The sequence below is a fragment of the Sarcophilus harrisii genome, chromosome 3 (genome assembly GCF_902635505.1).
Source record: "Sarcophilus harrisii chromosome 3, mSarHar1.11, whole genome shotgun sequence".
Taxonomy (NCBI): domain Eukaryota; kingdom Metazoa; phylum Chordata; class Mammalia; order Dasyuromorphia; family Dasyuridae; genus Sarcophilus; species Sarcophilus harrisii.
This window is the reverse complement of record NC_045428.1, coordinates 330,336,780-330,363,492: the sequence shown is the minus strand read 5'-3', so window position 1 is coordinate 330,363,492 and position 26,713 is coordinate 330,336,780. Positions and strand designations below refer to the sequence as shown.

The 26,713-nt window shown below is 33.1% G+C and overlaps 1 protein-coding gene across 10 annotated transcripts in view; it reads right to left on the bottom strand.

The window, feature by feature from the left end:
• Positions 1-378: 378 nt before the first annotated feature.
• Positions 379-26,713, bottom strand: part of C3H2orf76 (chromosome 3 C2orf76 homolog) — a 64,452-nt gene continuing 38,117 nt past the window's right edge. For 4 of the 10 annotated variants that reach the window (XM_031959959.1, XM_031959960.1, XM_031959961.1 and 1 more), the window contains exons 5-7: positions 22,921-22,958; positions 16,568-16,661; positions 379-795 (exon numbers count right to left, since the gene is read on the bottom strand). In XM_031959959.1, coding sequence (XP_031815819.1) covers positions 719-795; positions 16,568-16,661; positions 22,921-22,958 — 209 coding nt within the window. In that variant the 3' untranslated portion in view covers positions 379-718. Of the gene's footprint in view, positions 796-5,144; positions 5,212-16,567; positions 16,662-22,920; positions 22,959-26,713 lie in introns of all 10 variants that reach the window. The other 6 variants (XM_031959963.1, XM_031959967.1, XM_031959964.1 and 3 more) reach the window with 5 other exon arrangements.

Sequence of the window (26,713 nt, the reverse complement as noted above, 5' to 3'; positions counted from 1 at the left end):
CAAGCCATCAGAAATCCAGTCATGCTGCTTATGCTGACTAATGTATTTTTAAAAAGGAAAATGCATGACCCTTAGACATCACAAAAATCTCTCCAGAATATGTAATGCTTATTTTCCTTTGTGTTTGTGTGTGATACACTCAAGAAACTAAAAAATGGATGAAATGATCACACTAGGCCTTCAACTCTTTAGGTGGAAAAATAAAATAATAGATAACTCCAATTAGAAACTACAGATGAAACACAAAATGAAAGAATTCTTATAAATTCTATCAAAAACAATATAATATTAGCTAATCACCAGAAATTCTAAGGTTTTAAGAAAATGTTAAAAGTAAAAACTATAGGGAAATCGAACAGTGGAACAATATATGCTAATATTAGTATATTACACTTGCCTTTTGGTTTCTATTATTTTTTAAACTCTCAATTTTTTTTATCATAAAAAGAAATGTGACATTAATTTGCAGTGCCTAGATGACAAAACACAAGAGGGAAGAAGGAAGGGACATGTAAAGGCAGATATCACTACAGAGTTTGGATACAAATGGCAAACTATGAAAAGAAATTGTAATTCAGCATGGATTAATCTTTTAGGATTTATTTATCAGTTAAAAAAAAACAAACAAACAAACAAAAAAAAAACCCACCCACAACACTTCACTAAGCAAAATAAAGAGGTTATAATAGGTATGCAAAAAACAAGTTCCCAGACATCTTCACCAGGATGAAACAGGATTAGCTTTGTAGTTCTTATAATCTTCTTCACAGAAGAATGCAATTTCAGTTTCATTGGCTGAAACAAAAGAAAAAACAATTTTGAAAAAAATTTAAGTTTAAACTTAAAACTGGAAACATAGATATACTAACCCAGAATTTTAGTTTCTAGGGCCCTTAAGTAAGAAAGACAAGTATATATTTTGTTGAACATAATGCAAAAAAAAAAAAAATATTTTGGTTGAAGAGGCAAATGATGGTAGAGCAGTGGAGCTAGATTCAAATCCTGCGACAGTTATTTACTAGCTATATAAGCATGGGCAAACCACTTAACCTCTCAGAAGCTCAGTTTCCTTTTTTTATAAAGTGAGGATAATAAAAATTGCTTCGCAAAATTGTTGTCACAAATCTTATAAATCTCAAAGCACAACAGGGAATAAGTTATTTGCTTAAAATAATTTTTAGTTTATAAACATTTAAAAAATCCTAAACAATTATGAATAAAAAGAAAAAAAAAATCACCCAAACTAGTTCAAACAAGAGACAGGGCAATATGGATGTTTTTTAGAAAATCACCAGTTCATCATTCTCCTTATAGTTCTAGAATATAATGGACCTTGATTTTTCAAGTTCACTACTGAGTGAGAAGGGGGAAAAAAGCCTTCCCCTCCCCCCAAAAAATTAGCCTGTAGGTATAATAATTTAATACTTAGAGGATCAGTAGAATATTTTACAGATCACTTTACATTCTCCCTCATGACCCATCAAAATATGTGTCTGAAGAAGTTAATTTTTTGCCCTGCTTATGATTAATTCATGAGGCTTCAACAATATGCAAAGTGAAAGACACAAATTGGCTTCTACAGCAATACCTTCAAATACCTCTAATTATTCACAGGGGATATGGCACAGCTACAGGACCCACAAAGGTTCAGAGCAGTCACAATTCTTTCAACCTAACAGGTCAAGGACTTCTTCTAAAACAATAAGTCAGCAACATTATTAATTCAGAACTGAGACAAATCTGATGGAAAGCCTTCACAATTATTAAACATGCAATTCTTTAAGGTGTGGAGCCAACAAGTTTCACAATCGCTTTTTAAATTGAGGCAGAAGTTAATACAGTCTGCTTGGCTATACAGAAAGGGCAAGAAGGTTTTCAGAATCTTGACTAGAAAAAAGACAAGATTATTTGTAATGAATATTGAGTACTTTATTAACATATATCTCCTACTCTAAAACAGACATACAAAACTCTACCAATATACACTAAAATAGTAACAGTAATTATTAAATAGAATCCTTAAGAAGAGTTAGCACTTTGGTCTCAAAATATGTGATTTTAGTGCCTTAGAATTTATCACCAAAAATATTGATAAGCAATTTCATTTGATTTTTTAAAAATAACATCCCAGGGATGAAATTTAATCTGAGTAGCTAAAAATCAGATTGCAAAGATCAAGTCACACTGGGTCTGTGGGTGGACTACAGATAGAACTCAGAAATCAATGAAAGAGTATTGGAGACAGGCTGAACTCATGGAAAATATTCCTAATTTAAAGTGGATTATGGCTTATAATGAAATAATTTCAAAAAAGAGTTCATACTTAGCATGAGAAAAATGTTGAAAAAGATGACCTTTACTTATTTAAAGAAATTTAATATTAGAAGAAAATAAAATGTTTCAAAACTAATCTCAAAAGCATAAAAAGCATTTAGGACTTTTCCCTTCCCCAGACATGCCCAAAGGGTTAGTTTATATATAATTTGCAAGTGATTCTAATTAAACTTATAATGGAAAAAAGACTAGAGATTTTGCCCTCTTAATTACCATAAAGCAAGTTTTTTTTTTTTTTTTTACTAATACAATAGTCTATTATCACATGTAACATTTTATAAATATAACTTTGATTATAGCAATCCACTTAATAAATTTGTTGACTATCACTACACATTTCTTTTATGGTGGTTAATGTTACCCTGCAGATCTTTCCAGGGTCAAAGACCTAATTTTTCACCATCAATTACAGGTGTAGATTGAATTAATATATGGAAATAGGATGATGTTCTAACATATAGCTTCTCTCTCTCAGATCTAAATAATTGATACATAAATCCACTGTTTACTTAAGCATTTAAGTCCTTTCTAAGACATTAAATCAGAGTTATCTTGGGAAAAAAGGTAGATGTTTCTGTTCTTTGGTGCTTCCATTTACCATATTAGCCTAACAGAGAAGCTTTTCACAAGCTTCCAAGCTTGAAGATAATTTTTTCTCTATGACAATTTTTTTAGCTTGAAAAATTTTGGACACGAATTTTTAGTATTTAGTGTGAGAGGTGGAGATGTCCGCCCCCCTCAGTAAACCAACAAAAAAAATTTCAAAAGCCAAAAGAGCAATTATTTAAAATTTAGAATAATATGGTCCTCAAATGACAAGAGAATTAAACTTATAAAATCTATGTAACCATAATAACAAATTAACGTGAATTCCTATACATGTTCGAGAAATGTATTCACTATATATATATATATATATATATATATATATATTCCCTTTTAAAATCTACTCCCAAACTATCCTTATCCTTTCTGCCATAATTCCTTGAATTCTTGTTTCTTACTACCTTTAAAAGTGGCTCCTAAAAGAACTGCAAATAGCCTACTAGTGTGATGGTCCCCGAGGGCATCCGATTTTAAATTAAATGTGCTGTAGGCTGCAGTGCACTCAGGTGCACAAGCCCACGGCACGTGAATCTGAAATGAATGTGCAATCTAAAATCCAATAAATACATTGCCAGCTCTTCCCCTCGTCTTACTATCAAATAAAACCAAGAAAGGAAGAACCCCCAAATCCACTTACAGAATATTATAACAATGATTTTCAAATTTAATTAGCTGAACTGAAATCAGGATATCCAAACTAATGGACCTAAAGTAAATTATTAACAATACTATTTCCCAATGATACACATATTTTTCTTAATACTTAAAAATACTTCTGAGAACAATTTTTAGATTAAATGTAAACAGGCTACTTAAGTCAACTTTTCTGTCAAGTAATCAACTCAACAATAAGAATTCATTTCAGACATACTCTGTAGCTAGATCTATGTGAAAGTTTTATGGGATACTAGATTCAAATACCATTGATGTCTAGGGAGAAGATAAGATACAGAGAAGTGAACTACTTGGTAAACAAGAAGATATGATAAGAACAAAAAAATAAGAAATGCTAATTTGGTTCAGATAATCAAAGAACAAAACAATAATAAGGTGTTCATTATGGGACATAGGAAATGGAAAAGGAACTATTGAGTAAAGGCAACAATGTGGGCTAAGATTTTTGTACAGTATTTTCAGGAAAAAAAGATAGGAGTCTCAACCCAAAGCAAATACATATCTGATCTCACAAAATTCAAATGTACAAGTCCCTCAAAGTCTGTGAACAAAAAAGCCTTATCCTGGGTAGATCATTAACCTAAATTAAATAGACACCAACTACAGAGTTCAGTCCCTGATCCAAAATATGAAATATGAAGAAAAAGCATAATCAAAACCTCAATTTTAACATTTACTATACTAGACACATACTGAATAGATAGAGGAAGCACAATCTATGATAGTTCTCTTACATGTTCTTGTGAATTTATGAATATTTGCAAATTCCCCAATCCTAACATCTTACTTAACTGAGTATGTGGTTATATTAGTATTAAAGTGAGAAATAACTACATCTAAACATGTTAGAGGGAGAAGACAGAATAATCCTTTATGAAACACAAATTAAGTATGATTTTCATCATGAATATAGGATGAATATAGGACATAACTATCTTATTAGATACATAAGTGATAAGATTTTTAGGATGAAAAAAGGTTCTGGTAATGAATAGAAGATTGAAATAGCATTCAAAATGAAAGCATACCACAAGGGAGTTTTGGAATCATCATATTATAGAAATATAGCTCAAAGTGAACTCCCTTCCCCCCAAAAAAATCTAAACAATCTTTCAGTTTAGCCTATAATATCTTGTTTTAAAATATTTCTAATGCAATATCAGGTCCTAACTGAAGTGAAAGTGCTATAATTTCTTTATCAAATTACAGAGGAAATCAAGAGAGCTAATCACTTGCGAGAACACAGAATAATGGAAGTAAAATGTAACTGAATAAACTTTAAGTGGTTTTACATTTCAGTGTTAAAAAACTGAGACACCACACAAACATTAAATCATAAATAACAATTCCTGGTCTATTTTCTTGCAACCACAAAGTCGTGTGTGTGTGCGTGTGTGTGTGTGTGTGTGTGTGTGTGTGTATTTTAAATACTCAATCCACATTCAAACACTATTGATGTCAAGTATAGAATATGCAATGGGGTTCTGCAGTGCAGATAAAAGGCCAGAGTATAAATTAGAAAATTTTACCCTGAAAGTCAATCTTCAATAAGTATTTTTTCCCTCTCTCACAGCTCTTCTTTGCCTTTCATAGACCCTGCAGAAAAGTCATAATGATAAATTTGTAACATTGCTATCATTTCCATGGCAACTAGCTGTGATGTCAAACACAGAGTGACAGCTCTACTCCAAGATCAAGCAAGAAAAGGGATGGGCGCTGATGACTTAGAATTTTCTTTCAACCTTTTTTACACACCTAAACTTAAGAAAAAAGGGGCTGAGTAAGCCTCCCAAATACTTTTTTAAAATAATGAGCTTCAAGGATTTTTTAAACGGCAGTTTCCATTCAGTATTCTCTACTATTCTCAAGGGACCATCTCTATTTCTCATGTATAATATAGCATCCTTACCTCCAGAGTACAACAATGCTCAAGGCAACAGAGAAGGAAAGACCATGTAGGGGAAGAAATAGCCACAAGTAAGGGAATGAACCTACCACTAACCCCAAACTTCCAAATCCTAACTGGACAAAATTTGGTTTGCCAGCCCAAAGACTTCATTCTTTTCTGTGACTACTGTGCTTTTGAAAAATATTATTACATAAAAAATAATGCATATACATTCTAAACATTCAACAACAGAAGGCTCTAGTCTAATACTCAAGAGATTTGAACCAATTACTTATATTTGATCAACAGCAACTCTCTAATACATAAATGGACAAATAAAATGAATAATTTTCAATATTCACAAACAACCACAACCACAAACAACATAAAGCGTCAATAACATGAGAAATGCACATTAAAACAACTCAGAGACTCCATTTTATATCCATAAAATTGATAAAGGCGATAAGATTTGGAAATGGTCAGTACTAAAGAGATTACAGTAACACAAGTATAATAATGTATTGTTAATGAAAATAAGCTGGTCCAACCATCCTGGAAAACAATTTAGAAATATATAAGAAAACTATCAAACTGTTCATAATGCTTACTGATCCAATGATCTCACTACAGGGAATATTACCTAAAGTAAAAGACAGACTGAAAAGTCCCATTCAGTAAAAATATTCATAAGAAGCACTTTATGTGTGTGGTAGGAAAACACTGGGGAAAAAAAAAAAATAAGGGTTCTTCAATTAAGGAAGGTTCTTTGAATATACAAATTGTATCATGAAAAATGATGAATGTGAGGCATTCTGAGAAACATGAAGCAGCTTATATGACCTACAGTAAAGGAAACAGAACTATGTGTGTGTGTGTGTGAGTATCTGTGCTTGCATAATGAATTAACACACTTATATATACACGAACCACAGTAATATAAATGAAAATAAAAAAGGCAGCTGAATTCAGCACTGTCTACTCCTAGTTCATGAAGACAAATAATGAAATGCACCATTTTCTTAGAAAGAAGAGATGTTGCTTCCAATCAAACACAGTTGTTGTGTTTCTTGTTTTATGTGAAAAAGATACCAGAAATTGAGAAATATCTATAATGTATAGTTCTCTTCTCCTCTTCATCACCTATACTTCATTTCTTTCTACCCAGGACCCTTTTCTTTTCTAGTTATAGAAAAATGAAAAGACTATATTTATTCATTTTCAATTTAAAATAAAAATCCAACATATATAATCTCTGTTACAGAAAAGTGCTATGCTGTATGTGTGATGTTAATTACTTACATGAGATTTTTTTAAACATTGGCAAATTAGTACCCCCAAAACTAATAACTCATATATATGATTAAAGTGTAGCACTATAGGATGCAAAAATGCCCAAATATAAAGAACAAAAATAACAAAAACCATATGATCATTCTAAAAGATGAAAAAAAAAAAAGCTTTGAAAAAATACAGCATTTAACAGTGTTCAAAATCCTAAGAAACAAAGACACAGAAAGTCCTTTCCTTAACATTATCAGAAGTATATATTTAAAACCAAGAGCTAGCATTGTTTTCAATGGAGAAACATTAGAAGCATTTCCAGTGCAAACAGGAATAAAGATGTCCTCTACTAGAATTTAATGTAGTCTAGAAGTTATAGCTATACCAATAACACAAGAGAACAAAATTAAAAATATATGAGCAAGAAAAGACAAAATTAATCCTATTTGCAATGATATATAATGGTCTACTAAGAAAATGCCAGAGAATCAGCAAAGACACTGAGTGAGACAATCATTAGCTTCACAATAAAGCAGTAGAATGCAAAATAAATACAAGAGAAATTATCAGCAATTCTATATAGGATTAATAAAAACTCCAAAGAAGTAATGAGAACTATTATTGAAATTAAACTGCAAAATATGTGAAATATCTGAATTTGAAATTACCAAAAAAACCACACAAGTGTTATATAAATACAACTACAAAGCATTCTCTTAAAAAATAAAGAGAAAAAGAATCACTAAAGAAATATTTCTGATACATGATTGTGCCATGGCAATAGAGTACATATTTTAAATTGTCTAAATTAACAGATTTGTACTCTCCCTCTCTCTTTCCCTCCTTCTCTCTTTTCTATCTCTCTCCCTCCTTTTTTCCTCTCTTAACCTTCCTCCCTGACTTCTTATATATCAATATATACGTGTGTGTGTGTGTGTGTGTGTGTGTGTGTGTGTGTATACTCAATAAAATAATTCATTTGGAACAACAAAAAGTCTAGAATTCAAGGAAAAAGTGAGGGAAAAATACATGTAAAGAAGGCACAGCACTAATAATCGGTATAAAAGGAACCAAAGCACTGAAAAATAGTCTAGTATATGATAAACTCAAAAAAAAAAAAAAAAAGTTATTGGGACTACCTTTTAGAGAAGAAGTATTAGAAAAACTGAGACATTCAGGCAGATAACAGATCCTAAGCTAACATCTTAATCCATACATGAAAAACTCAAAATGAAAATATATAGCATGAATATCAAAGATATTGATAAAATCGATATTATGTACAATTTACATATAAGTAATCATGTGTATCTAAGAAGTCATTTATTATATTATATATTAGTATTATATATAATTTATTGATAATAAATCCAAAAGCATTTAGGTACTTACTAAATGCCAGCCACTGTACTAAGCATAAAGGATACAAAGAAAAGCAAAAAATAGTCTCTGTTTTCAAGGAGCTCGTGTTCTCATGAAAAGAAGCATACAAAAAAACATTTACAAACAAGAAATACTCAAGGTAAATTGGAAGTAAATTTAGAATAGAATTAAGGAGCATTAGGAAAGTTTTTTACATGAAGTGGGATTATAGCTTAACATAGGAGGCTGAGGTAAGGGGAGAGTCCAGGTATGAAAAACAGTCACTGCTCGGAAGAGCAAGGGGACTAGAACATCAATAAACTGTAGTCCATAGAAAGAAGTAAAGTTTAAGATCAGAAAGGTAAAAAGGGGATATGTTATAAAGGGCTTTAAAAGCTCAATACAGTGGCAGAAAGTAGGCATAAACGCACATCTAATACCATATACCAAGATAAGGTTGAAATGGGTTCATGATCTAGACATAAAAAATGATATTTATAAACAAATTAGAAGAGCATAGAATAGTTTACCTCTCAGATCTGTGGAGAAGGAATTTGTAACCAAAGAAAAACTAGAGATCATTACTGATCACAAAATAAATAATTTTGATTATATTAAGTTAAAAAGTTTTTCTATAAACAAAACTAATGCTGACAAGATTAGAAGGGAAACAATAAACTAGGAAAACATTTTTATATCCAAAGGATCTGATAAAAGCTTCATTTCTAAAATATATAGAGAATTGACTCAAATTTATAATAGTTCAAGCCATTCTCCAGTTGATAAATGGTCAAAGGATATGAACAGACAATTTTCAGATGAAGAAATTGAAACTATTTGTAGTCACATGAAAAGGTGCCCCAAATTACTATTGATCAGAGAAATGCAAATTAAGACAACTCTGAGATACCAGTACACACCCCTCAGATCGGCTAAGATGATAGGAAAAGATAAAAGACAAATGTTTCAGGAGATGTGGGAAAACTGGGACACTGATACATTGTTGGTGGAACTGTGAACAGATCCAACCATTCTGGAGAGCAGTTTAGAATTATGCTCAAAAAATTATCAAACTGTGCACATTCTTTGATCCAGCAGTGTTTCTACTAGAATTATATCCCAAAGAGATTTTAAAGGAGGGAAAGGGACCCACATGTGCAAAAACGTTTGTGGCAAGCCTCTTTGTACTGGCAAGAACCTGGAAACTGAGAGGATGCACATCAATTGGAGAATGGATGAATAAATTGAGGTATACGAATATTGTAGAATATTATTGTTCTATAAGAAACTGACCAGCAGGATGATTTCAGAGAGGCCTGGAAAGACATGAACTGATGCTAAGTGAAGTGAGCAGAACCAGAAGATCATTATATATGGCAACAACAAGACTATACCCAGACTATACGCCAATCAATTCTGGTGGATATGGTTCTCTTCAACAATAAGATGATTCAGACCAGTTCCAATCATTCAGTGACAAAGAGAGCCATCTACACCCAGAGAGAGAGAACCGTGGGAACAGAGTATAAAACACAACATAGCATTCCCACTCTCTCTGTTGTTATTCGCTTACATTTTTTTCCCTCAGTTTTTCTTTTTCCTTCCTTCATCTGATTTTTCTTGTACAGCAAGATAACTGTATAAATATGTATACATATATTGGATTTAAGATGTATTTCTTTTTTTATTATAGCTTTTTATTTACAAAGCATATGCATGGGTAATTTTTCTAACATTGACCCTTGCAAAACCTGTCCAATGGACTACCTGCCAGCTAGGGGAGGGGATGGAGGAAAGGAAGGGAAAAATTGGAACAAAAGGTTTTGCAAGGGTCAATGTTAGAAAAATTACCCATGCATATGCTTTGTAAATAAAAGGCTTTAATTTAAAAAAAAAAAAAAAAGGAATCACACTTTCCTGGGAAAAAAATTAAATTTTACAGTGACTGACATATTGAAAATTACTCTGAAAATTGTAAAAGAAAAAAAAAAGCTCAATACAGGATTTTATATTTGATTCTAGAAATAACAAACAGGAAGCCACTGCACTTTACTGAGTAGGGAGATGACATGAGTTAGATCAATACTTTAATAAGATCACTTTGATAACTGAATAAAAGAATGAACTGGAATGGGGAAAGACTTGAGGGAGGTCAAGCAGAAGGCTCTTGTCATACATCAGGCTTGAAGTAACTTGGGTTCACAATAGGGTAGTAGCAGTGTCAGAAAAAAGAAGGGGGAATATATGAGAGATGCTGGAAAGTAACAGAGTTGAGAAAGGAAAGAATTTAGGGACATAGAGAGATAGTGAGTTCTTATTTGAAGATATCTACTAGACATCCATTTTGAGATGCCCAATAGGCACTTAAAGATAAGGGAATTTGGAAGTCAGAAGAGAGGTTAAAGGCTAGATAAGTAGATCTGAGAATAATCTGCAGAGAGACAATAAAATCATTACCAAGCAAAACAGTAAAGAGGGAAAAAAAGAAGAGAGCCTAGGACACAGTACTGGAAATCTTGCAAAGGGCTGTGGTCAGAAAGGAGAACCAAAACATAATAATGTAAGAGAATATCAAGAAGAGGATAACTGTCAATAGGCTACTGAGATCAAGAAGGATAAAGGTTTGGAAAAAGCCATTAGATTTCACAATTATGAGATCATTGGAGAGAGTAGTTTCAGTTGAATGAGGAGGTCAGAAGCCAGACCCCAGGTACTTAAGATAATGAGAGGAAAGGAAAGGAGGCACCTTTGTAGACAGCATTCTCAAGGAGTTTAGCTACCTAAGAGAAATACAAAACAACAATTAGTAGGGATGGATGAAGCAAGTGAGAACTGATCAAGTATAAAATTAGGTACCTTGCATTGTTAAGGCAAGAAGGAGAATTCTTAACCAAACAAAAGATAAAAGAGATCATAAAAGACAAGACAATTTCATTACAAAATTAAAAAAAAAAAATTTTACACAAATGAAGTCCAAAGAGGGAGTGGAACAAACATGTAACACTAAATGCCACTGACCAATAAATGGTCAAAAGGTATGAATTGTTTTTGAAAGAAAAATTACATTCTATAAATGACCTTTAGAAGAAGAATAAGAAGAAAAACACACATTAAAACTATCTTGAAGTTCTACCTTTTATACTCTACATGCTGGAAAAGATGACAAAAAAAAAAATTGAGTGTTGGAGAGGTTTTAAGAAGACATACTAATATGCTGGCGGAGTTGGATTGGTCCAGCCCTTGGCTATCACTTTTGAATGATGTAACAAAAGTAATTAAATCTTTCATAATCTTTATTTAAACCCAGAAATTCCACTATTGGACATATGCAAACAAAAAAGTCCAAGAAAAACACAAAGATACTAAATACAACAAAGTATTAATAATACAATACTCTGTAATGGGCTGAGGTTTGAGTTGATGCACTGAGGTCCCAAGTACGAGAGGCTAAATAGTAATTGCACTATGTCCAATTAATATACATGATTGGATAAAGAATGACCCCCGCCCACTCTCTGTGTAGGTCCTGATGTGTTGTATAGGAAATGACGATTTTGGTGGGTGGAAGCAGAGAGAGAGAGACAGGAAGAGAAGCTGAGAGAGATTGACCTTGGGTCCATACTCCTAGCTGCTGGTCCTGTGGCTGCTGGTCTAGCTAGCTTCTTGACTCGGGTACACACATAGCTATTGCCCATTCTCTTCCACCTCCAATCTTTCTTCACTGAGAATAAAGACTGACGATTTTCCCCTAATCTGAATTCCTGACTCCGGCTAATTTTAAAATATGCAGTCTTCACAATACTCTTTGTGCTAACAAAGTAAAGTGGGTAACCATTAGTTGGAGAAGGACTGAAAAATGGGTACAATATATTCCTTTACATTCATATGACATGATTTGTTCAATTGTTCACCAGTTGATGCTTCCTAATTTGTTTTCAGTTCTTAGCTACAGTATGGAGCACTGCCATAAATATTTTTGGCCTGATGGTGGTAGAGCTGTTAAAACAACTGTTTGGGAAAATAACATGAGCTATACTCAAAAAGTGAGCAAACTGAGCAGATTCCTTAACAAAATAGAATTTGTCAAAGACAGATGAATAAGAAATGCCTTCTTAATTCGTAAGTTCATTTCAAACCATTTCAAGAATGTGACTGTCTCCATGAGAACTTAGCCTTTCTTTAACCCTATGAGACCGGGAATATGCCACATGTGTTTGGCTTCACCTCTACAATCCCAGGAACTAGCCACTCCTTGGTACACAATGGATGCCAGTGAGGGTTGGCCCCCTCCTTGACATCTACATTTATCAAGTCATATCTTGGAAACCCATCTGGCATTTCCTTCTCCTATACCTAACTTTCTATATGTAAGCAAGTTAGCTCTGTGCCTTCTTTGTTTTCAAGCCCTATAAATTCAGTCCCGTTTTAATCCTCATTGGGCTTCACCCACGGAGATACTATTCTGCCTGGGATAACACTTTTCCTGATCAAGTTTGAAGGCTGCAACCGGGGACCCCAGCCACTTTCCAGTAGATCGGTGATGTATCCTGCTCTCTCTCTTCTATTTTAATTGTAGTTTTCCTTATTCTTTGTTTTTTATGTATTATTTACTGTATTGGTTGTTAATGTAGGCAATCTATTCCATGTATTGTATAATTAAATTTTATTTTCCCTTTGAGTTAAAAAGTGTCATTTATAGGAGTGAATTCGAACCTATCCTTAATTAAAAGAACAACAGAGAAAAAGCTCATTTGTGATAAAATCTAGCATTTACATAGCACTTGAAGGTCTGCAGAGAAATTTTTACTTTACATATGTTACTTAATTTTATCCTTACGACAATTCTGTGAAGCAAGTTCTAATATTTTACATTTTACAGATGAGGAAACTAAATAGAAGCAGCTAATAGCACTCATTGTACTGGAATTTTTTGAAAGATTCTTCAGATCTCTGAAGAGCAATAGACCAATTATGGCTGAAAAAAACTGATGATAAAAATTATATCTTAGCACAGAGGTGAAGTACACAGGTACAGAAAGAGACCAACATTTATAGACAGAACTGGCTTTGCCCAATTCCCTTTATTGATTATAGGCAGAGGTTATGTTGGAGCCAGTTCCTATGAAAATTGTGGTTCGGTTTTCAGTGAACATTTTATGTTTTGGAAATAGGCAAATGCAACAAATTAGAGCTTAGTTTACTGTATTGTTGATTATCTATCAGGGGTCCTCAAACTAAAGCCAGTGGGCCAGATGCAGCAGCTGGGACAATTATCCCCCTCATCCAGAGCTATGAAGTTTCTTTATTTAAAGGCCTACAAAACAAAGTTTTTGTTTTTACTATAGTCCAGCCCTCCAACAGTCTGAGAGACAGTGAATTGGCCCTTTATTTAAAAAGTTTGAGGACCCCTGATTCTAGACTTCACAAAGTGAAAATATTAATAATGCAGATAAATTTAAAACTATGTCATGTATACTTTTTGTCCCCCAGCAAGTCAGTTGTTGAACATTTGCCCACACACCACCAAAGTGATTCTATTTTGGGACAGGGAAGACTGGTGAGTAATGACAGTAATGCAAAAAACAAACAAAAAGAAATGAAAGAAAAGAACAATGAAACATTTTAAGAATGCACAGAAGGAAACAGGAAGATCAGAAGGGGAGGTAGAGAATCAGGACAGTTTTGTTATTACCATACAACTTAAAGAAAAGATTGTGATGTGAGGGTTAAAGAAGCAGTAAAGATACACAGCTTTTATACAAGAGATTACCTCACAAGTACGAGAGCAGTGAGAAGGTGGGGGGAGGCATCTAATTGGTTGTTGCTATCTGGAGAGATTGGAATGGAAGGTTTCTGTTTCCCCAAGATCACCTGATTTCTAGGAAACAGAAAATCAGGCCTTCAGGCTTTAGATAATCAAGCAGACAGTGGTCAAGCTAATAGACTAAATATCAATAAATGTTAAATACTGATAAATGTCATCAGCTCAGGTTAAGTAAATATGTTTATAGCTGGCCAAGGCTCAAGTAAATATGGGCCTGCACATATTGTACTTATGCAGGTCAAAGGGGAAACACAGAAATAATGAAAATAAAATACAGAAAAAGAATTCACACATTCCTGTAAGTTCTTCACCTTATCTCTCTATTTCACACATGTTCTTCTATGCTTATTGGAATATTCAATGTATTGACATTTTAAAAATTTCCCCAAAATGGAAAAAAGTTTTAAATATGATACATGACTTTAGCCGATTATCACTAAGCAATAAAAAATGGAATATGAGGAATTCAGAAGAACCTGGAAGATCTGTGGGAACTTCTTCAGAGTCAAATAAAACTAGAAGACAGTCAGTAAGGACTATAATGCAAATGAAAAGAACACCTTTAAGAGGAAGCTAAGCTCCAATTTAAAATATCAATGAATGTTGGTGTTTCTTTTTCCAAAAACACAGCCAGGTGATAAAAGGGTTCAGATCTTTTATTGTGTCCTTCAATATAGCCCAGTTAGCTCAGAGGTCTATCTCTCTGCTTGGTTCTAAAAGCCTCCGCCCAAATGTCTCCAAATCCAAAGGTTTGTCCTTCCGACTCCAGCCAGCACCAAGGTAGAAGATATGATGAATCTCTCTTTCCTCGAAGATAGGGCTTGTAGGCTTCCTCCCAGAGTGCTCCTCTCCGACCCCTGGGAATACTCCCAAAAAAAACTCTCTCAAGAAACTAACCCAAGCTTCCTGTATATATATGATCTCTCAAAGGTTAACTCCGCCTTCTGGAGGGAGAGGGATTCTGGGTTATCTCCCAGAGTGCTCTCTGGCCCTAAGGGAGATATGAATTGGGATATCTCTTTCTAAACCCTGAACTCTCCCAAACATGTGAACTCCATTGAGTACTTAGAGACTTATGAGCTCTCTAAAGGAGTGAACACAAGCATTGTTTCCATCAGTTGTACTTTAGTACCTTGTTTCAAGTTCTGGCCCAAAATATCTCCTTCTAAGATCAAATCAATCATGTTGAACCATGCCAAATTGGATAATTATTGTCTCTATCAACTCCAATGGCTTAACACTTTGTAAAGATTCCAACAAATGAAGATCCAGGTTACTGATCATAAAACCTTCAACTGATATTGTATGGATCTTATCTCTGACTAGAATGCAAATTCCTTAACAACAATTCTGGTTTAGCTTTTTCCCAGTACGAGGCACATAGGAAGCACCTAATGTATATGCTTGTTGATTGACTAAATGATACATTTTCCCATCTTTCTCAGCAGAATTCAGAGATGATACTGGATGCTTTTGCCAAAATTGTTCTTTCTCATAAGGCAGGATGGAAGGAATTCAATCTGGATGGAGTGAAAGGCTTTTCTCTCCAGAGATAATTGTTGTATAAAGACAAAATATATCAATAAAATGTTTTAAAATTATATAAACTGTTAATAAGTCTCCCTAAAAAGATTTCAGAAGTAACCTATTATAAGCCCCTCATTTTACTGATGAAAAAGCCAAGAACCCAGGAAGGTAAGTGACACCCCCAAAGTCAAGTCACTCAACAATCAAGCATCAGAAACAATTCTGATCCCAGGTCTTCTGACTAGCATCAGTGTACCTTCTACTGAATTCAGACTTCCTGCTACAGAGAAAGCCTAAGTAATCTGTTGTTCAATCACAACATCTAAAAGATTATAAAGAAAATATTCTATGTCAAAAACAGTTACTTTCATTACCAAAAAAGATATCACATGGAAAACAACTAATAATCAGTTGTCTCTTGAAGTCTTGGATCATTCTATTATCAGATGATTTTTCAGGTCCAAGTATAAATAGAATTGCAGTGACATCTAATGGTCACAAAGCATGTCACATGTACAAATGTCCCAGTAGAATTTCTATTGAACATGAATACTCCAATGAGAAATGAAAAAAATCAGAACATTTTTAAGTGATACACTATATTGAATTTTAAATTCTGTTATTTAAGCAGTCCAAAATGGCTTTTTTTTTTTTTCAAAATGGCTTGAATGACTATCAGAAACACGATCCACATTAAACAATCTCATTTTATTGCTCCATACTTGCCTGACTACTTAAATTTCTATCCAAAACATCAGTTTAAATGTTACTGATAAGACTAAATAAACATGGTACTAATAACCTGTCAATCATTTAAAATTACCCTCCACAAAATTCTGAGTATACCTTCTGAGAAACACAATTTGCATTCTGAACATTTGGAAAGCAGATACCTGTTGCCCTCAGTCCTGTGATCTGAATGTACATCATCTTTTCTCTCTTGCTTCCCTGAATAATTATCAGCGAGTGTAAAGAGCATCAGGGATAGCATTTACTTTTCAGGAAGCTATCCAAACATAATAAGCCAGTCATCAGCATAAAGGCAAGCGAAGTGAGTACCATCTTACATGCACTCTTACCAACTCCAGCTGCTTTCATAGTACAGTCTTCTCTTAACAAGAGTCTATCATCATCTTCTAAACTCAACACAAGTTCATTAGTCTAAAAAGGGAAAAAAATGAAAAAAGCACATTAATTTTATTTTATTTTATTTTATTTTATTTTTTTTTATTTAATAGCCTTTTATTTACAGGATATATACATGGGTAACTTTACAGCATTAACAATTGCCAAACTTCTTGTTCCAATTTTTCACCTCTTACCCCCCCACCCCCTCCCCTAGATGGCAGGATGACCAGTAGATGTTAAATATATTAAAATATAACTTAGATACACAATAAGTATACATGACCAAAACATTATTTTGCTGTACAAAAAGAATCAGACTCTGAATTATTGTACAATTAGCTTGTGAAGGAAATCAAAGATGCAGGTGTGCATAAATATAGGGATTGGGAATTCAATGTTTTTAGTCATCTCCCAGAGTTCTTTTTCTGGGTATAGCTAGTTCAGTTCATTACTGCTCCATTAGAAATGATTTGGTTGATCTCGTTGCTGAGGATGGCCTGATCCATCAGGACTGGTCATCATCTAGTATTGTTGTTGAAGTATATAATGATCTCCTGGTCCTGCTCATTTCACTTAGCATCAGTTCGTGTAAGTCTCTCCAGGCCTTTCTGAAATCATCCTGTTGGTCATTTCTTACAGAACAGTAATATTCCATAATTTTCATATACCACAATTTATTCAGCCATTCTCCAACTGATGGACATCCATTCAGTTTCCAGTTTCTAGCCACTACAAAAAGGGCTGCCACAAACATTCGAAAGCACATTAATTTTAGCAGCATTTCCAGGACTCTGTATTCCATAATGAATTCTAGGACTCTCATACTCGATCTACTAAGCTAATAAGTATTGGGGGATATTTCCATGAAAAGTTTAGTTTTAACTTTTCATGTACTTTTTGTGAAATAATATTTACCAACATGGTAAACTTCATTAACACAGACTTCATTAATTAGTACCTTATGATAATTCAACTTCTATAATCTACAAAGGAAAGATTTATCCTAAGTATATGAAAAATTTTAATTATCAAAAAGAATAAATGGGGACGTTAAGTATCATAGAAGAATTAAATAATTCCTTCATTCACACTAGTTAATAAGAAATAAATTTCCTGTCTCTGGATAGGCTCAAGACAAATCCATTCTCTTCATTAAAGCAAGTTTCTTAATAGGATCATAAGATGACAGATGTGGAAAGGGATTTAGAATCCATCTAGCCTAAACCTAGTCCAAGAAAGAAGTTGAGGCCCAAGGAAATAAAGTGATTTTTCCCAAGGATACATAGGTATTATCAAAAGTAAAAATGTGAACCTAAGACTTCTGATATCAAATCCAGCCTATTTTCTACTGCCTCCTCACTAAGACAACACCTTTTAACCTAACAACCTAATTGCATTTTTATTTATTTGAAAGGAATAAAATTAAATTTCTTTCAGTTATTTTATAACCTAAACTTTTAACCAATTGAGTCTGGTTGCATACCAATATGCAGCTTCCCCTGGCTCAGAATACTCACTTATCTAAAAACTTTCCAGTTTTCAAAGCCCAACTCACGTCCTTCTTTATATAATTCTTTTCCAGCATGATTTCCCTTCTCTGACTTCTCTCTGAACCTCCAGTCAGTTCCATAGTTTATTATTTAACTGTTATCTAATTGCTTCACCCCCACTAGATTTTGGTTCTTTGAAGAACAGAGACCATGTTTTGTTTTGTTTTGTTTTTAATATCTGCTATCATACCTAATACAAAGCTGAATACATAAGAAGCAGTTTAATACTTTTTTTTTTTTGCCTGACTGGCATGGAAACTTTTTCCACCAATGCTGATCATCAACTCATTGAAATCTTAGGAGAGTTATTTGGTTGCACTGAATGACTAAAGGTTCTTGTTCAGAGACAAACAGCTGCTAATCAGAAACAGGACAAATCAGGTCTCCTTAACCCCCATATCCAACACAATACAATATCTCTCAATTTATTAATACTTTAAAATTTTAAATATTTTAAAATTAAAATATTTTAAAAGATTTATTCTACTACTGATCGAAACATCTCTTCCTCCCTAGTGAGGTTTGCACTTGATAGTATTTGTCAATGTTGAAAGGGCAAGAAGACCTGTGACCCCGGACTGATCATGTAACTCTTCGGTTCCCCCAGGAAGTTCTCTAAGCATTGGAAGATGTTCCTTGCTGGGAATTTCCAATACCAATAAAAACAAAGCTCTGGACTAATACCTACAAACATGAAGACCTTGTCCATAAGTACTTAGTACATGTAAGCTAAGGTTTTCCACTGGATCCAGGGTTGTCTCCAGTCTTGATCTTTATCTTTCCAATGGATCCAAATGGTTCTGGAGGAGATAGTGAGGATGGTGATCTTGCACAACCTTCCCTCACTTAAATCCAACTTACTTGCATGTTATGACATCATCTCTCTGATGTCTATGTCCCCTTCAAGAACGAAGGACAAACAACAATTCATATATATTAGAATAGTTTCCATAAGGCTAGGGCATAAACTAAAAGCTTAGTTGCTTAATCAGTTAGTCCAATATGAATTTCTTTTATGCAGAAAAAAATTTCTGAATTGAGTTGAGTGAGTTCTAATTAATCAAGGTTTTATTCTACAAGTGTCAGCTACAAAGAGAGTTCACTACTTAAAAATGCCCAATTTACAAACACCTCTCATATGTGAAAATAACCACGGACTCACTCTTTTGAAAGAATAACCTGTACCTTCCCTCCCTGTTACCACTGCTGCTGAGAACCCTGATGACCCAACTCTTTTGAAACTCAATACTCATTTTCCACATAAAACATAGGAAACTAACATATCATTGGTGCTACAATTCAAAGTATGATTTTAATTATGAATTTAAAAGTTTTCTATAATATGGATTGGAAATTTGAAAATATAGTTCATTTGTAAATTGGAAAATGCTTATAATGAGTATTAAAAATATTACCTAATTTGGCACATACAGTTAAAACTTTACCTATCCAAAACTTAACTATCTCATAATAGTCAACCAGAATAAGGCTGAGATCCAGGGAGTAAGCTAAAAGAATCTGCCAAAATAGATTTTACATAGTACATTCACACTTACTACTTTATTCACTGAAGAACCTCTCAGATCTTCCTCATAAGTTATTGTTGTTATTATATATATAATTTTAAAAACTGGTTGGCTACCTGGTTTCTAAGCAATTATAAAGGAAGAGAAATTACTACACTTAGGTACTCTGAAAAGAGAAATTAGTGATAGAGAAGGGATAGAAGAGTTATAAAACAGATGAATCTTTAAAAATAGTATAGGAAGGAAATAGTCCTCATCAAGAAACTATAGGAGAATTCCTTGTATTAATGTGCAGAAATGATTATTGATGTTCATAATCATGATCTCAAGCAGTTTAAATCATGGTATGCATACTTCAAAAACACAGGGACACATATAATATATTTTTCAAATATTTCTAATAAAATAGCTGACATTAAAAGTTTTGCTTAATTATCAATAAGGTTTAGGTATCCAGAATGATTAGCAAACCAAGAATTTACAGATCAGAATTACAGAATATGAGATCAAGTAGTTCAACACCTTCAATTTATAGATAAAGTAAATACAGACAAAAGTGGTTAGATGAATTGCCAAGAAGATAGAAAGGAACTTGAAGGGCAAAACTTGAACCCAAGTCTGTCCACATATTCTTTCCACATTACCAGCTGAACATTTATTATTTAGGAGAGAAGATTAGCAAACATTTATCTATTTGTGACCATACTTTCTATGGAATACTCTAAGCAAAACTGAAGATAAAGGGCTCTAGATAATTGAATTTCTAGATTTTTGAAGGTTAACCTTAGAATAAAAGCAGTATAATAAGTAGAGAAGCATCCTTGGAATCAGGAATATCTGAATTTAATTACTGTCTCTCTGAATAAATTATGGTCTAAGAATGTTATGGAGTATTATTGTTCTATAAAAAACAATTGGCAGAATGATTTCAGAAAGGCCTGGAGAGACTTACATGAACTGATGCTAAGTGAAGTGAGTAGAACCAGGAAGACACTGTACATAATAAGATTATACAATGATCAATTCGGATTCACGTGGCTCTTTTCAACAGTGAGGTGATTCAGACCAGGTCCGATGGTTTTGTGATGGAGAGAGCCATCTACAGCCAGAGAGAAAACGGTAGGGACTAAGTGTGGATCACAATATAGTATTTTTACTTTTTTTGTTGTTGTTATTTGCTTGCATTTTGTTTTCTTTCTAATTTTCTTTATGCTTTTTGATCTAATTTTTCTAGTGTGGCATGATAATTGTGGAAATATGTATAGAAGAACTGCACATTTGATATATATTGCATTGCTTGCCATCTCGGGGAGGGGATGGGAGAATGGAGGGAGAAAAAAAATTTGGAGGACAGGGTTTTGCAGAGGTGGATGTTGAGAACTATCTATGTATATGTTTTGAAAATAAAAAGGTTAAAGAATTCTCTTATTTCTGTTTCAGTATAAACATGTCAATCCATTCTCTTGTTTCACAGGTAAAAGTGCTCCATCCTGTGGACTTTAAGGATATTACTGCTAGATTTAAAAAAAAAAAAAAAAAAAAAAAACTTAGGTTGTATTTTTGCAATTAAAAGCATAAATAGATTAAATTATCTTCTGCTGATCAATTTTTTCTAAGCTACTATATCGCCAATTCCTTAAGAATTCTGGGAGCCAGAGAGGCAAGGTTTCATATTGTCTATGTATATGATATCCCATTATACAAAGGTAACCCTAAGACATGTTGCTGTTTTTCTAGTAGTGCTAAAGGATGTTTTGATTTATGTAAATTCTCACTGTATCATCCTTACAATAACTGGTACACATTGGTAGAGGGCTAGTTAGATTTAAGAATATGGTCTGTGACCAGAAAATAAAATGAAAAGTGCTTAGCTTACATGAGGATCACACTCTTAAACCTTTGCCTTATTAACACATTAGACTATTTAAATACCAAGTAAGCCAACAAGTATAATGTAGTAGGCTTGTAAACAGCCTCCGTGCGTGTGTGTGTGTGTGTGTGTGTGTATGTGTAAGACTTTATAGGCAAGTAAGGAGATAGATGTTGTCTAGAAGAGCTCCCTGTGTGATTCAAGAGAGTCTCTTCCCAACAAGCAAAGTCACTATGCTCACCATTAACATGTTCTGCATGATATTTACATTACTATAAGCATATTCCTTTTACCTAACTCTGCTCCAGTTTCTCTGATAAGGAATCACAACTGCAATTAATGAGGGGCCAGAGAGATAATAAAAGGTTTTGGGGTTTTTTTTGTAAATAATCTGGATGACCTAAACTTCGGAACTCTTGTCATATGGATTTGTTCTATAATACACACACACACACACACACACACGTATATATAAATAGGTACTCATATACATAAATGTGTATATATCAGAACTATTGTTAAAATTTCTATGTTATGAAAAAAGGAACAAACTAAAAAGAAAAAATATATAATAAAAACATGAAAACAGTATGGTCCAATTTACATTCAGGCAACTAGATGGCAATGGATAGACCACCAGCTCTGGAGTCAGAAGGACCTGAGTTCAAATCTGGTCTCAGATACTTAACATCCTAGCTGTGTGACCCAGGGCAAGTCACTTAACCCCAATTGCCTTGCAAAAACAAAAACAAATCAGTCTATGGGTTCTTTCTCTAGATATGGATTGCATTTTCTATCATGAGTCCGTTGTAAATGTCTTAGATTATTGTATGGCCAAGAAAAGCTAAGTCATTCATAGTTCATCATCACACAATATTGCTATTACTGTGTACAATGGTTTCCTGGTTCTGCTCCTTTCACTTTGAATTAGTTAACATATCTTTCCAGGTTTTTAAAAATCTGCCTGCATATCATTTCACTATACAATAATATTCTATTACATTCATATACCACAGTTTGTTCAACCATTGATGGGCATTCCCACAATTTCCAATTTTTTTACCAACACAAAAATATGGCTATAAATATTTTGTGAAGGAAGCCCTATTTCCCTCTTTTATGATTTCAGACTTAATAGTAGTATTACTGGATCAAAAGATATACACAGTTTCATTGCCCTGTACACATAGATCCAAATTGCTCTCCAACTTAATGTTTTTCAAAAGAATAACTCTAAGAAAGTTTAAAAAATAATTAAAAAAAAAATCATTCTCATACTGTTACCTAATATTTAGTATCACAAATAATAAATCTCAAGCGTACATGTATGTGTATAACAAACATACCTTTGATTTGTGTGCCTGATGAATAATCTTCATTTTATCTGAAAGAAGAATAAAGTCTTATAAATTATTGCAATAGATTTTTTCACTTTATTTTTCATTTTATTTCTAACAAGATCAGAAAACTGAGATATCTGTATGTCTTTTCTACAGAAAGCAAACAAAACTGGGAAAGAGCAATAAAAAATGACTGATGGGTTATAAAATTTAATACTCTGTATAAGACAAAATAACTTTTTTCAATTGTTAGAATTCCATATCTAGAGAATTATTTTATAAAGCTCTGCTGGATCACATATTTTTATTATAAACTATACCCACAACTTTCAATTCTATGTATATTTTTTCTTTAGCATAAGAGGTAAATAAACAACACTATATATTATTATTCTCTTATTCTTCAATTTTAAAAGTAAGATATAAACACAAGTGATTCAAAGTATCTGGTTCACTACAGAAAGAAGAAAAACCTAGTCAAAACAATAAACAACTTTAGCAAAGTTGAAGGACACAAAATAAGTCTACAAAAATCATCAACTTTTCTATATATAAACAAAACCCAGCAGGAAGAGCTACAAAGAGAAATTTCATTTTAAAATACTGAAGACAGGATAAAAAACTTCAGAACTTAACTAGCAAGACACACAAAGGAATTATATGAGCAAAATCACAAAATATTCTTCACATAAATAAAGATCTTAACAATAAAAAAAGATCTTAAAGTCTTTTTAAAGAAAAATATTCCTTCATTTTATGGATAGGCTAATAAAAATTAAAATACTACCTAATTAATATACTTATTCAGTACCATACCAATCAAACTACCAAAGAATTATTTTGTAGAGGTAAAAAAAATTCATCTGGAGGAATAGGTCAAGAATATCAAGGGAATCAATGGGAAAAAAAAAAAGGAAGGAAAGTAGCAGCTACCAAATGATATTAATTATACTAAAAGTGGTAATCATCAAAATGATCTACTATTGAATAAGAAATAGAATGGTTGATCAATAGACTACATTAGGTACACAATCTAAAGAAGTAAATGACCACAGCTATCTCATGTTTGATGAACCCAAATATCCAAACTTTTGGGACAAGAATTCACTATTTGACAAAAACTGCTAGGAAAACAGAAAATAGTCCAGTAGAAACTCGGCAAAGGCCAAAATCTTACATCGCATATCAAGATAAAGTCAAGAGCAGCTAGGTGGTGTGGCAAATAGAGCACCAACCCTAAAGTCAGGAGGACCCAAGTTCAAATCTGGTCTCAGACACTTAACATTTCTTAACTGTATGACCCTGGGCAACTCACTTAACCCCAATTGCCTCAGGATAAAAAAAAAAAAAAAAAAAAAAAAAAAGATAACGTCAAAATGGGTATGTTATTTAGCTATATAAGTTGATATAAGCAAATCAGGGGAACATAGGAAAAAAAGGATAGAGAAGATCATAAATATTAAATTAAATTAAAGGGATAATTCTGATTTTATAAGTTAAAAACATTTGCATGAACAAAATCAATATGGGCAAGATTAGAAGGACAGTAGGAGAAACTAGAGGGAAATTTTATAGCAAGTTTCTCTGATAAAGGTCTCACTTCTGAAATACATAAGAAACTAAATTAATTTCATTAAAAAGAGCCATCCTTCAATCAGTAAATATTCAAAGGAAATGAACAAAGTTTTTAGAAGAAATCAAAGCTATCAATAATCATGGAAAATGACAGGAAATCTGTTTGGCATGATTTTATATGTATAATATATATTATATTTCTTGCTTTCTCAGTAGGTGGAAGAATGCAAGCAATGAGAGAATTGGAAAAAAATTAATTTTAAAAATAAAAGTATATTACTACCATATTATTTTTAAATGCCAAATTCAGATATTAGAATCACTTCTAATTTCCATATAGCTTCAGAAATACAAAAAGTACTAACTTCAATCTTGTGAAACATCAAGACAGTTTCATGCTCACCAACCTGCCTACATTTATACCTCTCCTATGTAATACAATTACACTTAAACCAAAGGAACAGTCCTTTTCCTCAGAAACATAAAAAAATACTACCTAAGTAAAATTAAAATTAAGGAAATAAATATTAATTTCTTTTTAATTTTATTTTTAAAATTAGTTCCTCTTCTCATCCTCCATTGGGAAGAAATGAGAAAACAAGAGGAAAAACAAAATTCCTGTTATAGTCATTCAAAAAAAATTTCCATGCTGGCCACTTCCAAAAATGTAAAATCCGTCTTTCACCTCTCTATTAGGGGATGAGTAGTATATTTCAAAATTAGCCCTCTGAAATTGGGATTAGCCATTACTCTACTTAAAATTCCTTTTTTCAAAGTTTTTTTTTTTTTACTTATTATTTTGTTGCCACTGTACAAAATGTTCTCTTGGATTGTTCACTTTACTCTGAATCAATAATATGGGTCTCACTAGGTTTCTCTGAAATCATTCTCTTCAGTATAGTATATTCCATCATATTTGTAAAGCATAAATTGTTTAGCTATGCCCCAATTTATGGATACACCTCCTTAAGAATCTCAACCTTTGCCATCTCAAAAAAGAACTATAAATATTTTTTGTACATCTTCAGAGTTTGCTTTACTTAGGATTATTTCCTCACTTTATTCACCCTTCCACCAAATCTCTTTTTCCTTTTCACTTAAGAATGAGATTTAAATATCAATTGATCCTCACTTGCTTCTCTTTGCACAGATGTCTACTTGTGTGCCCTGATTATGTGAGATAATTTTCCCTAACTCTCCTGTACTTTTCTTTTCTTTTTTTCTTTTATTTGATAGCCTTTTATTTACAGATTATATATATGGGTAACTTTACAGCATTGACAATTGCCAAACCTCTTGTTCTAATTTTCCCCCTCCTTCTACCAGTAGATGTTAAATATATTAACATATAAATTAGATACACAATAAGTATACATGACCAAACCGTTATTTTGCTGTACAAAAAGAGTTGGACTCAGAAATATTGTACAATTAGCCTGTGAAAGAAATCCAAAATGCAGGTGGGCAAAAATATAGGGATTGGGAATTCAATGTAATGGTTCTTAGTCATCTCCCAGAGTTCTTTCGCTGGGGGTAGCTGGTTCAGTTCATTACTGCTCCATTGGAAATGATTTGGTTGATCTCATTGCTGAGGATGGCCAGGTCCATCAGAGTTGGTCATCATATAGTATTGTTGTTGAAGTATATAATGATCTCTTGGCCCTGCTCGTTTCACTCAGCATCAGTTCATGTAAGTCTCTCCAGGCCTTTCTGAAATCATCCTGCTGGTCATTTCTTACAGAACAATAATATTCCATAATATTCATATACCACAATTTATTCAGCCATTCTCCAATTGATGGGCATCCACTCAGTTTCCAGTTTGTAGCCACTATAAAGAAGGCTGCCACAAACATTCGTGCACATACAGGTCCCTTTCCCTTCTTTATAATCTCTTTGGGATATAAGCCCAGTAGTAACACTGCTGGATCAAAGGGTATGCACAGTTTGATAACTTTTTGAGCATAGTTCCAAATTGCTCTCCAGAATGGTTGGATGTATTCACAGTTCCACCAACAATGTATCAGTGTCCCTGTTTTCCCACATCCCTTCCAACATTCCTCACTATCTTTCCCTGTCATTCTAGCCAGTCTGACAGGTGTGTAGTGGTATCTCAGAGTTGTCTTAATTTGCATTTCTCTGATTAATAATTTCCTGTACTTTTCAACTCTAGTGTATTCTTCTTCCCCTCTCTATTCTTCTCTTAATATCAAAATCAAGGTCT